Source organism: Gracilinanus agilis, chromosome 5 (assembly GCF_016433145.1).
Source record: "Gracilinanus agilis isolate LMUSP501 chromosome 5, AgileGrace, whole genome shotgun sequence".
In the NCBI taxonomy this organism is placed as follows: Eukaryota; Metazoa; Chordata; class Mammalia; order Didelphimorphia; family Didelphidae; genus Gracilinanus; species Gracilinanus agilis.
The window spans coordinates 215,493,220-215,507,855 of NC_058134.1; the positions used below are offsets into that span (position 1 = coordinate 215,493,220).

General features: G+C 44.5%; 1 protein-coding gene across 1 annotated transcript in view; it reads right to left on the reverse strand.

The window, feature by feature from the left end:
• Positions 1-12,765: 12,765 nt before the first annotated feature.
• Positions 12,766-14,636, reverse strand: part of SYNGR1 (synaptogyrin 1) — a 33,375-nt gene continuing 31,504 nt past the window's right edge. Inside the window, exon 4 of the mRNA XM_044678632.1 lies at positions 12,766-13,620. Coding sequence (XP_044534567.1) covers positions 13,405-13,620 — 216 coding nt within the window. The 3' untranslated portion in view covers positions 12,766-13,404. The remainder of the gene's footprint in view (positions 13,621-14,636) is intronic.

Sequence of the window (14,636 nt, forward strand, 5' to 3'; positions counted from 1 at the left end):
AGTATTTTAATTAAAGCCATGCTGATAGATAAAGTCATTAGACCACCGCTTGTAAGAATTCAAAACAGCCGCCCACGCCATTATTGTCTCCTCTCTCTTCCCGAGTCTGCTGGCCAACAACCACTCCCCCCAACCCAGGAGATTTAAACTGTTCTGTGTGGAGACATAGGCGTCCCCACGCCCAAAGAACCGGAAACGGAAACCCATTGGACCACAGGAAATGTAGTTTGACAATTTCCACGTGTCCATAGAAAATATATATACTTTTAGATAGCATCTCCCAAATTTCACTTTTACAACTGGCAGTTTATTATGCTTTATACCCATGGCTATGTCACTAGTTTTCATGATTCTACAATTCATGATAGTCCTAAAGAGAGTCCTATCACACTTATGGCTGCTTTTTGGCTCTGCTCCTAATTCAAAACCTGACTCTGTCTCCCTAGAACTGCTGGAACACATGAAGCTGTTGTTCCAAGTCCTTAAGCAAATCAGGGAAGGGAAAGAACTGGATGAGCATACAATTTTCCAATTGGAGATTGTAGAAACGAAATACCTAGGTGCTGCTAACCCGAGCAAAGAATCACAATCTGTAAAGGACACCCAAACTCCAACAAAAGAACCAGGCACTGAGACCACTGTATCTGTACTCCTAGTAGTTGACAGAACCATCTTGCAACCTGGGGAGAGTATTGTCCATGTGAAATCATATAAGGTCTTTACCCCAAATGATCTAGAGGTACTCAGGAGATGTTTCCCTAAGTTTTTCCTCTCTCCCTTCAAGAGTATAAAAGAAATGAAGCATGCACTTGGGTGAGAGCAGAACCCAGCAGGAAGTGGAGCTCAACTTCCTGGTTACAATGAAGGCTTAGCTTGCACTTCTCAGTAAACTCAAGTTCTTAATATTCTCTCCCCTCCCCAGACCCTTTAGCCTTAGTGATATTGAAGGAAATATAAAAGCATATTTAGGCTAAGGGCTTTATTTAAACTGGGAAGGGAAAACTGAGGTAAGAGGGTTCAAGGTCTTGAGAAGCTGGTACATGGGTGGCACCTACCAGGCCAGAGTTCCATTCTGCTAACTGACAGGATTGCCTAGGGTAATATTGCAAATGCAAGAAATCCTACATTACACTAGCTGTGTCAGGCACTGTACTAAATGCTGGGATAATAGGATTAAGTGAAGATCCTTAGGATTTAGAGCCAGAAGAGAATTTTAGCAGTCATCTATTCATTTCATCATTTTTGTTATGTGATGAGAAAGCTGAGGTCCAGACTTGCTCAGGGTCAATATAAGTAGTAAGCACATAGGCAAGAAAGCTGAGGTTCTCTGGCTTAATTCAATGCCTTTTCTGCCACTATACTACCTGCAGGCTCAGTGAGAGACTAGTAACAAAATTCCATTATTTGCTTCTGCAGAAAAAAAATTCAGGGACTAGGGCTCTTCCAAAGCACTGGGTGAATTTATCATGGATCATAGGATTTATCAAAATCATAGGAAGTTGGAAGGGATAGTAGAATGTAAAGTCAAAACTGAAAGGACAGGTGTGGCATCATACTTGCCTGTAGTACCTGCTACCTGGGAATTTGAGGTAGATGGATGCCTTGAGCTATCGACTGCTGATCTGCAGTAGGTAAACTGAAGAGGTCTGTACTGACTCCCACTAGTAGTGAGCTCCCAGGAGTAGGAAACTGCCTAAGGCAGTGATGGGTAACCTTTTGAGCTTGGTGTGTCAAAATTCACCAAAAAAAGAGCATAATTCTGGTAGTGTGTCACTTCCAGAAAAAAAAAACATAATTTTGCAATATTTATAGTTTAACAAAAATGTATAATTGTAATATATAACTGTATTTAATAAGCCAAAATAGGTAAATTATTATAGGTAGACTTGTCATCTATAGTGCACAGAATGTCTACACTATACTACAGCAAATGTTTCATCCTCAGCATAGGGCCCCATACTTCTCTGTATGCAGCCGCATGTGGCTGCATGTCACGGAAAATGGCTATGAACACATGTCATAGTTTTACCATCACTGGCCTAAGGGGTAGCAGCAAATCAGGCTCCCAGTCATATCCACTTAAAGCCAATTCAGGGAGGACTAGGCCTGTGAATCAGTGCTGTGCTTCTAGCCAGGACAGGAGAGGGACACCTAGCTGAAAAAAACTTGGAAGGCCCTTGGACTGGATAGTTTTAGTTTAATACAATGCCTTTATTTTGCAGTCCCTAAACATAAAAGTGACTTGCCCAAGATAACCCAGAGTAAATAAGTAGCAGAACTAGGATTTCTCCCCATGTTCTCCAGGTCCATATTTACTGTTCTTTTTCTGTTCTATTATTCTATGCCCCTTCCATGGTCTCCTGCCAGCACTTGGCTTCCATTTCTAGCCTGTCCCATATTGGCTGAATGCCTGACCATGGACATAGCAGATGTCTGGGAAATGGTCTGACTTCCTCCATCTGGGCTGGGAGGTTGTTTTCCTTGTAACTAAAAGACATAGTTAGGACAAGCTTTGAGGGCCAAGAGGCCTGGTTCTTGCTGGGAAGGACTGGAGGACATTAATAGCCAATTCACTTAATTGGGGCTCAGAGGAATTTGCCTAGTCCTGCTCATTTTCATTTATAATAAATATAATTGTTAATAGGTTTGCATCCAGGAAACACTGGCACAGATGAGTAGTGAAACACTTAAGATTAGAAGATCTCCAAATGAATTTAGTTATAGTTTTTCCTAATTCAGTAAAAAAGTTTCTTGGTAGTTTGATAGATGTGGCACTAAATAAGTAAATTAATTTGGGTAGGATTGTCATTTTTATTATGTTAGCTCATCCTACCCATGAGCAATCAATGTTTTTCCAATTGTTTAGATCTAGTTTTAATTGTGTGGAAAGTGTTTTGTAGTTGTGTTCATATAATTCCTGTGTTTGTCTTGGCAAATAGATTCCGAAGTATTTTATATTGTGTAGGGTGATTTTTAAATGGAATTTCTCTTTCTAACTCTTGCTGCTGTGATGTGTTGGAAATATATAGAAATGCTGATGATTTATGTGCATTTATTTTGTATCCTGCAACTTTGATTCTCTGGAATTCTTTAAGTAGACCATCATATCATCTGCAAAGAGTGATAGCTTGGTCTCCTCATTGCCTATTTTAATACCTTCACTTTCTTTTTCTTCTCTAATTGCTACTGCTTGTGTTTCTAGTAAAATGTTAAATAATAGAGGTGACAATGGGCATAGTTGTTTCACTCCTGAAGAAAATGGTGTCTTAAAAACCAGAATTGACCAGCTCAAAACGGAGGCAAAGAAAGTAAAAGATAAAATGAATGACCTACAAAGAAAAATAGATCAAAAGGAAAAAGGAGGATCAAAAAATCAGGGATGAGCTGTGGGTTTCTGGGTCAAGATGGTGGCAGCGTAAAAAGCAGCTGCTTGACCTCTCCTAACCGGAACATACAGGACTCCTCAAGAAGACATTAAAACAAATCCAGACGAACGAAGGGACCCCACAACAGGGCGCAGTGTTGAAGGTACGTGGAATTGGGGCATTTCCATGCTATAAAGAGGTGAAACAGCTCTCACTAAAACGTGAGCTGAGCAAACCCACACACACACACACACACACACCACCTAAAGGCCAAAGCCAGCACAAAAGAGTCAGAGTGAATTTGGGCCACCCATTAAGTCCTTGGCAGCCACCTGGGGCCACCAGGGCCTGCTCCTGAGAGCAGCAAGACTTAAGACCCCAAGAGGCTAAAGAACGTGCGGACTTTGAACACAGACCCTGAGCTCAGGCGCGCATGCGGATCATGAGTGCAGGCGGATCTTGGGTGGGGACCCAGGGCAGAGGGGTGCATAACTGTGGAAACAGCGCCCTGAGACTGGTAAAGGAGCCTCAGGCAGAGGAACAAGCAAGGGGACCACCAGGAGGCTTGACCCTGAGAACAACTAGACCTGAGACCTCAGGAGCCCAAAGAGCGCAGACAGACCCTGAGTGTAAGGATAAACCTGAGAGGGCGCTGGGCTAACAATGGCAAGCCAGACTCAGGAACCCCAGAAGAGAAAGATCAAGAAGAAATCCTTAACACTCGACAACTTTTACACAGAGAAAATCCAGACAACAGAGCAAACAGCAGAGGAGAACAAACAAATAATCATATCCAAACCTTCCCAAAACAATGACATCTGGTCACAAGCTCTTGAAGAGTTCAAATCTGAGATGATGAAAAAGATGGAAAAGAACTGGAAAGAAAACAACAGTTTAAAAGGCAAATTTTCGCAATTGGAAAAGGAAAACCAGTCTCTAAAAGCTAGAATTGGGCAGTTGGAAAAAGATGCTCCCAAATCAAAAGAACTGATAAGCAAATTGGAGACCAAAAACAAACAGCTGGAAAACAGGATAGACCAAATCAAAAAGGAAATCAAAACATTATAGCAGAAAACAAGTCTCTAAAAAGTCAGGGATGAAATTTAGTCTTTAAAATTAGAACTGAAAATTAAAAGGAAGTATTCCAAAAGCAAGTAGCAGTGTCAGCCTATATGAATGCATATTCTGATTTGAGCAACAACTCTGAGATAATGTGTTCCTGGCCTGGCAATATAATCTGCAAAGGATCTCTCCATCATATTTTAGTACAAGAAAAACTGCAAAACTATTAAAATATTTTGCAGTGAGAAATTCTTTTTTGGAACAGGAAAGAATCAAGGGGAAAAGACCCACAAGCCATTTTGGACTATAAAACACACAAACACATTAGAAAGAATAAAAGAAAGATTTTTAATTTTCTGATAAATTATTTTATGATAAAATTCTGATAAAAATTATTTTATGACAGCTGAAACCCTGTGGCTTATGGGAAGAGGAATATTATTAAACTGTGAAAGATATGTTAAGTTGTTTAAAGACCTCTTGATTAGCAGCTGAAGCATTAAGTAATCATGATGCAAATCTTTGAACAAGTGAAGGTATTTTTAGATTTCTTTTAACCTGGAAAAACAATTCTTTTAAAAGGATATTTTTAAAGAGAAATTAGAAGTGAAGTGATTAAATGCAGAAGTAAAGATTTAGTATCTTTCATTTAATATTTAAACAATGCGAATTGCTTATAACAGGTGGAATAAGATCAAGGCTTTGGCAAACACTGATGAAATTTCTTGATTAGCAAAATCATTAATGAAAAGATATTTTAGAGGAAAGTGCAACAGAATAAATGCAAAAGAGAAGAAATAAATGTTGTAGAATACTCCTGACAAGGAATTGGAATCCGATCTAAATCTGAATTAGCAAAAGCAATATCAATGGCAAAACCAAAACTGAGGAAAGCAAACAACATATTTTTGTCATTAAAGGAAATTAGTTTGTATGAATAAAATAACATGTACCCTCATGCCCAACTCAGTTGTTTTTGGATACACTTTTAACAATTTGATAAATGTCAGCGCTGAATGGAAGAATTTTTCTCTTTTTTTCCTGTAAAATATTTGTCACAAAACAAAGATCAAAGCCATCAGTCAGGACAAGGAATGCTTGTGTTTTAAAATTTCATTTTAGGAATGATAACTTTCAAATAGTAAATATTTGTGATGTTCAATTTAAAATTTTTTTTTTAATTTGGCATTTATTTTGCATAAATGTTTCCTTTTAAGCTTTTCTCTTATCAAAATAGTTGTATCAGGTAGATTGTTTTTACATGTTGTTGAAATATATAATCTTGTCACAGTATCTTGGTTCATAATCATAATAAGCCTTGTATTTATTACTATATCTTTTTTACAGAAAACCTCTGAAACTTTTAGTATAATAATCCCGGAAAATGATTCACTCTTTATTATTATACTCAACTCATCAATATTTTAAAACAAGCAAATAATGTCATAAAAAAATACAGAATACCTTATGGTTTGGGGAGTTCCCTAAAATTCCTGGGGAGTCCAGTTTTTCATTTCTGAATCTCAGAGATTAAGATCTATCCGGGATTTGTAAATACTAGTCTGGAGTCATAGAACCCAGGTTCAGATCCTGAGTCTACTCATGCCTAACACTTTAATTATGGGTAAATCCCTTCACCACTCTGGATCTCAGCTTCCTCATCTGTAAAACATTACACAGCCAGCCCAAATAATCTCTGAAATCTATGGCTCCATGATCCTATGAGTTAATCTGATAGAATACTCAATGGAGAGGGCCAGGGGCCTTCCTTCAGTAGCAGATCACGTGGATTTTCTCTGGTATAAATAAAGCGACATATATTATTATCATTATCTTCTGAAGATAATAGTTTTGAGATCTCACCCAGAGGAGAGGGCCCCAGGCCAGGAAGCTGGGTGTTGTTCAGCCATCTTACTCAGAGCTATCCCATAGGACTCTATTTCAGCTCCCTCATTATTTTCTAGTTTGTATTATTCTTCTAATTGTCCCTAGAGAGACAGCATAGTATAGTGGCAGTGGGGTCAGTCTCCTCTGGAAACTCCTTTGCATGTACATTTTGTCTCACATTTAGGTTGTATTCCCTTGTAGAATAGGAACTCCTTGGGGGCGTGCTGTTGACTTTCATTTTTTTTCTCTGTATTCCCAGCATCTAGTAGCAAAACATGGCACATAATAGGTTCCTGATACATGTTAAATTGCACTTTTGAATCTCTGCTTCTGCTGGACCCTCATCTTCCTGTCCCTGCCCTCAGCTGTCTTCTTTTTCTCTCACCCTTGGTTTCAAGTATCACTTTCATGCAGATGACTAGACAAGAATTGGGTTCCAATCACAGATCTACCAGTTATCTGCAGGGTGACCTTGCAAAGGTCACAACCCCTCCAGGCCTCTGTCTTCTTCAGGGTGAAATGAGAAAATCAGAAGCAATGAAGCGAGATGCTCCAAGATCCTCCCATACATTCTCCCATTCTCCTGACAGCCTAGCCTCTCTCCAGAGCCCTAAGCCCACCTTTCCAACAGGACGTCTTTACCTGGATGTCTTTCCTTCACCTTGAATTAAGTATGTTCCAAACTGATTTCAGTGTCTACCTAAACTGGACAACTTGCTATTCTCCCAATTTCATCCTTCTCTTGGCTTTGTGCCCAGGGTTCATACTATTGCCCTTCCCCACTGCCAATCCCTTGAATGGGCTCCATGGCTCCCTGCGAGGCCGTGATGCAAAGGACTTATAGGACATCAGAGGGAGAAGGGAGGAACTTATGTGAGATGCCTCTGTTTGGAGCTAGGAACTCAGATGCCAGAGACTGCCCGTGCCCTTATACCTGCTGCTCTGGGCAATCTAAGCTCCAGACACCTTCTCCCTTTGATGCCTCCATCTGATAGCTAGAGAGCTTCTCCCCTCCCCTCCCTCTCAGCTTGGATATGTACCCTGTGCTTCCAGAGATAGGGCACCAGCCGAAATCCACCCAATCCAGCACTCTCTTCTGTTCATTCCCCTTTCCCATTAGACCTCAGTGAGGCCACTCACCTTCCCAGGGGCGGGCCGATGCCCCATAGGGTTTCCCCGTCTGTTAGCAGGTCTGTCCCTCCATCTGGTTGTCAGAGTCAATATCTCCCCTTCAAAGAGTTCCACAAGGTTCTGTCTGACTGTTGGCCTCCATCTCCCTACTCAGACCTCATAGCTCACCTTCATGGGGGTGTGGGAAGAGGGTGTGTGTGTGTGTGTGTGTGTTTGAGAGAGAGACAGACAGACAGACAGACAAAGGGCTCATTTTTAAGGACAACTGACATACCAAGACTGGGCATACAAACTCAGTCCCTTCCCACATTTTTGCTGCACTTTAATATATTTTTCAACTTTCCCATTTTGGTTGGTTCTTTCATTATAATTTTTATTATATTTATCTTTTTATGTCAGTATTCATTCAGTGAGTAGCTAGGTAGCTCAGTGGGTAGAAAGCCAGACCTGAAGACAGGAGGTTCTGGGTTCAGATGTGGCCTCAGACACTTCCTAGCTGTGTGACCCTGGGCAAGTCACTTCACCCCCATTGCCTAACCCTGTACTGCTCTTCTCCCTTGGAATCAATGCACAATATTGATTTTAAGATGAAAGGTAAGGGTTAAAAAAAAAAAAAGAATTGACACTGAGAGAGAGGGTAAAGGTTTAAACATTTTAAAAAAGATCATCTAGTCTAATCTCCTTTTACAGATGAAGAGGTCCAGGAAGTCATTTGGTCACCATCACACAAGTAGGAAGTAGCTTGACGAAAATCTAAATCGCAAGTCTCTGACTCCAAATCAAGTATTCTTTCCTTTCTAGGTTATAGAAGCTCTGATGCGAAACACAGGAACATGGGGCTGGCCTGGTCCAATGCTAGGTCCCTTCTAAATGTCATTTCTGGGAAATGTGCCTTGGGCTGGGGAAGTTATGGACATGCCCAATCCCTCCTCCTCAGCCCCGGTGCCCACCCCTCACGTCGGAAAAAATAGTGGACTCGTAGCCAGCCGCTGGGTTTGGAACACCACTTTATTGATATATCACCAGGAGTCACCACCATCACTTGGATCAGCACAAATATACAGGATGCAGCCAACGCAGGGTCTGAGAGTCCCTCTCAGGCAACCAGACAGGTGGCCAAGGGCTGGTGGGCAAGGAAGGGATCTGGATACACTGGGGAGAGCTCGCCTGGAGCTGACCATCCTTTACCACGCTCACATCCACTCACACGCACAGCCATACCCCCCCACATATATTTGTATAGCCTTATATTATACATCTTATATATAGAAAATATAGATATTTATACTATACACAGGCAGTAATGCTGCAGGGGTGAGAATGGGATTGGGGACACCCCAAGGATGTAGTCAGAAGGGGCAGCGTTGGGAGGCAGAGGGACTGGTGCCTATCCTCCCACAATTCTTTTAGTGAGGAACATTGCCCCAAAGGAGCCCCTGGGGACACCCTCTGTTTTCCAAGAAAGATTCTTGGACTTAGATCCAGCCAGGACCAGGGCAGAAAGGCAGGGTCTAAGAAGGGGGAAGGACTGGGGGCCCTTGGTGAGTTGAGGGAGGTCCAGGGAGCAGCAAGGACCTAGAGATAACGGTGAAAATGAGGAGACCCTGAAACTGGGGTGGGAGAAGGCAGGCTAGGAGGTGAAAACCTTGGGCTCACATCGAAGGAGATAGAGTATCGGGACATCACGGTCCTCTCCCAGAACTTGGACCTGCTAGAGGCACCCCAGGAAACCTACATGTCTGAGGCCCCTGGGAGACTCCTGGGAGCTAAGTGAGAGAAACATCCAACAGATGCCTAGAACTGAGGGGAGCTCTCAGTCAGCTGGGGCTGACTGGCTAGCAGGGATTTTGCTTATAAAAGAGGGGGCAGTACACATGGGATTGGTCATGATTGAATAGGGAGATCCTGGCTGGAATTGAGGGTGGGATAGGGTGATGAGGAGTTGGAATCTGGCAAGGAGGTAAAATGATTACCATTAAGCATCCCCTTCTCCCTAAGCCCCCATCAGATTGAGGGCAAACTTTAACTCAAAGGAGTCCTAACTCTTAGAGCTAGGAGGGATGCCCAGGATCCTCTGGTCTAGCACCTTGCCTTCAGGTTGGATGAGGCAGCTGAAGCCCCCAGAGGCTAACGGCTTTGTCTCCTGGACAGTAAGCAGCCTCAGGAGAATGAAAGCTCGGAATTCTGCCCCCAAGTACAAGGTTCTATTGGCCTCACTGTAGGTGATCATGGGATGGGAGGGGGTAGAGGTGCAGGGAGAGAAGGTCCCCTTGACTCTCTCAGATGAACATCATTTTGAGTGTTTTCCACATCTTTTGCCTCATATGGGCTTCACAACATTCCAGGAGGTGAGGAGGACAGAGTTCAAGCCCCCCATTTTATAGATGAGGAAACTAGACCTTAGAGAAGGAAACTGACTTGTCCAAAGCCACCTAACAAGTTACTGGTGAAGCGGAAAAAATATTTGAGATGGAAAAGACTTTAAGTGGCTTCTAATCCTCCTCCTACTTCTATTACAGCCTTTACACACAGCAGCCTTCGAAAGGCTGTCAGTGACCGAAGGCTCACTATCTCTAAAACAGACTATCCTACTTGGATTGGAGGACCTCAGAGGTCTCTCCCAGCTCTAAATTTGCAATGACTAGGATGGCCTTTAATGTCTCTTTCAAGCCGAAATATTATGGGTTCATATTAGGAGCAATGAATGGAAATAAAGCCTATTTGGGCTTGATTTGGGGGGCTTTGATTTTGAAAGTAAGATGAGAACTCATATCTTCTGACACCAAATCCAGGGTTCTTTTCCACTATCATCCTTGACTTCCTCTTCCCCAAAACAGCCTTTCAGATATTTGAAGAGGAGTTCCATTGGTTCCCAAGTTTTCTTTTCTCCCCACTTCCTCTGACTGATCTAAACAGGTCATGGTTTGTAGCCCCTTTCCTCCTGGCCACCTTCTTCTACAGTCTATTTCATGACTTCTCCAGCCGTGGGGAAAGGCTACAGATCGATGTCCTCTACTTGGATGGGTTTCTCCACCTCTATTGTTCTTTTCTTGTGCAGTCTGGTTGCTAGAGGAAGCCCATCTGATGTTCAGTGGACCCTAAGGCTTCCCTAAAATGAAGACCTATCTGTAGACATGGGAACCAGAATGGTCAGGAAAGGGCCAGCCAGCCCAGGCTGCCTTTCCTCTTCTTCTCCTTAACTTTTCTGGGTCTCAGGGGCTTCCAAAGATTCTGAGGAAGAGAATGATTTCCCAAGGGTCCAAGAGAAAAAGTGGGGAATGTAGAACCCCAAAGTTATGACACAGAAACTAAGCAACCACAAGCAAACACAAGCTAGGGACTCCCCGATCAGGATGGCTCTGAGAAACCCACAGTTACTAACAGGTCAGGATGTCTTAGAGAAATCCACGGTCACTAACAATAGGGTGTTATTAGGCTCCCAAATGTAGCATAAAAACCCTACATGCTTGGGGAGACAGCCAAAAACCACTAACTACAAAGGCTACAGAAGTTCCGCTTCAAGAACTACAGGGCGCCCCTGAATCTGCCAACACCCGCTACCCCCTGAGTTTCCCGCCACCCCAAACATATATAATCTTTACTCTGACTATGCCACCCCCCGGAACTCCTTTGCTGAGCTCCCCTAGCTCGCACTAGAAATAAAGACTTCCCTTTATTGCACTGTCTCCGTGTGCTCCTTGGGTGGTCATCCATTCGGACCCTAACATTGTCCTAACAAAAGGGGGATTATACCAGAATGTGGATGGGCACTCTGGGATGCTGAGGCAGAACAGGTGTCCTTGGACGGCAGGTGAGGGAGGGCATGCAAATGGCATTCAAGGCTCTCTATCAGGCCTCAATCTGTCTTTCCAAGCTTTCTCCCATTTCACCTCTCATACCTTTTACTCCAGATAAAGGCCCTGTGCTTTCCAGTGACAGGCAGTGTGGCATGCCTAGACTACCAGCCTCAGAATCTAGACTTAGGTTCGAGTCTCCCCTCTAACACATTTTGTGATCCAGGGCAAATTACTTAACCCTCAGGGCCCTAGGCAGAGCTCTCTGACTAAGCAGCCTATACAGGTCTCCTCTGCCAGTGTAAGGAGGGAAGTCTTACTCAGAGCTCCCTTTACTAATGAAGTCACTCACAGGTTCCACCCAATAACAAAAAATGTTCTATGTAGAGCCATGCCTTCTCCCCACCCACGGTCCATGGGACCATGTCTCCAGCTCTTCCTCAGCTTGGATGTCACCCCCAGTATCTAGTGCAAGGCTGAACCTGGGAAAGATGTTTTAGAAAAGTTTAGTGAATGATTGATTAATTGACTGATTCAGAATATCAATGATTTCTGCACCCAGGCTATTTAGAGTCTGGCCATATTAAAGCTGGCCAGACTGGCCCAAAACATCTGTAGAGGATGGCTTAAATGAGAGGTGAGATAAACAATTTTTTTTTTAAACCCTTGTACTTCGGTGTATTGTCTCAGAGGTGGAAGAGTGGTAAGGGTGGGCAATGGAGGTCAAGTGACTTGCCCAGGGTCACCCAGCTGGGAAGTGTCTGAGGCCATATTTGAACCTAGGACCTCCTGTCTCTAGGCCTGGCTCTCACTCCACTGAGCTACCCAGCTGCCCCCGAGATAAACAATTTTAAAGGACCTTTCCAACCATAGGCCTTGAAGAAGCAAAAATAGGTTGTTGAGCTGGATTTACAGAAGGGTGAGGGTGGAGGAGTGGCTCAGGTTGGAAATTGGTGGAAGCATGGAATGGAGAAGGCTGGTCTAGTTTTCCAGGGGGAAGGAGGCCCAGGAAGTGCCTAGCTGTTCCCATTGGATTCTGGTATCTACAAGTGGGTCACGCCCAGATGATACAGGAACCTGCAGGACAAAAAGGAGAAGGGAGTTCCTTTTAGGGGCACCCCACCCACACGGCTCATCTCCGATGGGAAGCATTACTGGGCAGGAAGCACGATGTCCCTGTACCTTGAGTTCAGCGATCTAGAGAGATAGGTTGACCTGGACAGCACTGGGCCAAGAGGACATGCAGATCAGCAGAGACACCCTACAGCTGGGATGGACTCCAGTGCTGGAATGCCTCTGTTTTATCTCAGGCACAGAAAAATCTGCTGAGCTTTCCCATCTGAGCCAAGTGTGATCCCAGAAATGGCAATAACACTGAAAGGGCCCCACAGCACCAAAACCCAGGAAAAGGAGCTGTGACAGCATCCCAAGTCCTACCTCTCCAAACATCTGAGCTTGCAAGCGTCAAGGCCAAGGCCTTCATTTCACAGGCAGGAAAGCTCTTTAGCCAAAGTCTAGAACCCGGGTCTTCTCTCCCTTGAATCCAGCGCTCTTATCATTCTCCCAACACACCTGACCCTTCTGCCAGTAGGAGCCCCTCTAAGTCACTCCTCTACAGACTTATAAACCTTTCTGCCACCAATGTGCTTACACTTGCTCAGCTCTCCCAACAACAGCCCCTGGTGACTGTTCCCATTTACACAGACACATGTTTACACACATACACGAGCACACACACATGCGTGCACACCTCCACGCCTCCCCCTCAACCATACCCATTTACCCCTCGGGTAGACACCACCATTCTCTCCCTGGATGGTCAAGCCCCCTGGATATTCTGTAGCTTTCTCCACCCCTAAGACCCAGGTGGAATTCAGAGACATTTCTAGTAAGGTTTGAGAGGGGCAGGATACACACACCTCAGCATGATGGAAATGGACTCCGTTCAGCGAGAGGAGATGAGGTCAAGGACTGGGAGAGAACGGCGAGTTTGGAGTTTGTGTGTGTGAGTGTGAGTGTATGTGTGTAAAACAGCTGGGGCGGAGGGCTTAGGAGGGAGAAGGCAATGGGAGCGTCTTTCTTTGCCTCTGGCCGCTGAAGTGGAGAAGTCAAGGGGGAATGAACGTGGGGGCCAGAAGGGGCTTGGGGAAGGGCCGATAACTAGGTTAGTACCCCTGTGTCTGGTAGCCCTGTGTCTCAGCATCGAAGGCATTGGCAGGCTGCTGGTAGGAGCCACCAATGTCGGGTGCAGCCTCCGGCTCATTGGCATAGGGGGCATAAGGCATGCTCGAATCCTGGCTTGGGTCCGTGTAGTCCTGGGAGAAGAGGGCTGAGTCGGCGCCGATCCGGTACCTCTGGAAGGCCAGCACCGCCTGGCCAACCTTGGGAGGGAGTGGACAAAGGCCAAAGGCAGGAGGGTGGGAAGAGGGAACACCAGGAAAGAGAGGAGACACACAGACAAAAGCCAGGTTAGTCAGTGTTAATGGTTAGTACATGCACCATGCTACTCCGAAGGGTTAGTGCCCCAAATATAACCAATTAGTGCCAATTAGAGCAGAAATGATAGATAAAGAAGCCTGCCTCCTGGGAATGAGCCACTGCAATCAGCCAGCTTCCTGGTCGAGGGCAGTGCGGTAAGATACCAGAAACAACAGGTCAAGGAAGATTTGTGATCTCTCTTTACCTCTTTCCTCATCTGTAAAATGGGGGTGCTATTATTTATGTTACTTCTATGAAAGCACTGTTGTGAGACAATTGTGCTAGTAAACCTGACCATGCTCTACAAATGTGACATTATTATTACTGTTCACATCATTTTGAGAGAAGACTGAAAAGGAGCCACCCAGTGGATCTTGGGCCCTCAACAAGATGGGTCTCTTCCCTTTGCTTCCCTCTCATGCCACCACCAGAGGGCAGGAGGCCCAGGCGGGCAGTACACAGGAACTGCAGGCCTTGAACTGAAGGCAACTTCAGAAGCTGCTTTCCCTGAGAGAATTCAGATGTGTGTAGTTAGATAGGAATTATCCTCCTAGGCTGAGTTCACCCATCTATGAGAAAAATAACAGCCTGGCATCATACCACATTGAATCTTGACCCCACCAGCCAGGAGACCAGAAAGAAATAAGACCAGTCTGAAAGAAAATGTTGAAAGGCTTTGTCATGGCAAAGGGTTCCAGGCATTGATGGGGCTGTCCCCAAAAGCCCTGGGAAATGAGGGACATTCCGGGGAAATAAGCGGGACTTGGTGACTGCCCAGTAGCTAAAGCCCCATATCGATCCAGATGAGTTTGGACAGCCAAGCCCAGAATGGTTTCTGTACCCATGGGGCAAGCTGCCTGACGCTAAAGATAGTTAAGGAAGACAGATGGCTTCTTCTTTGCCCAATCTGACTTGGAGG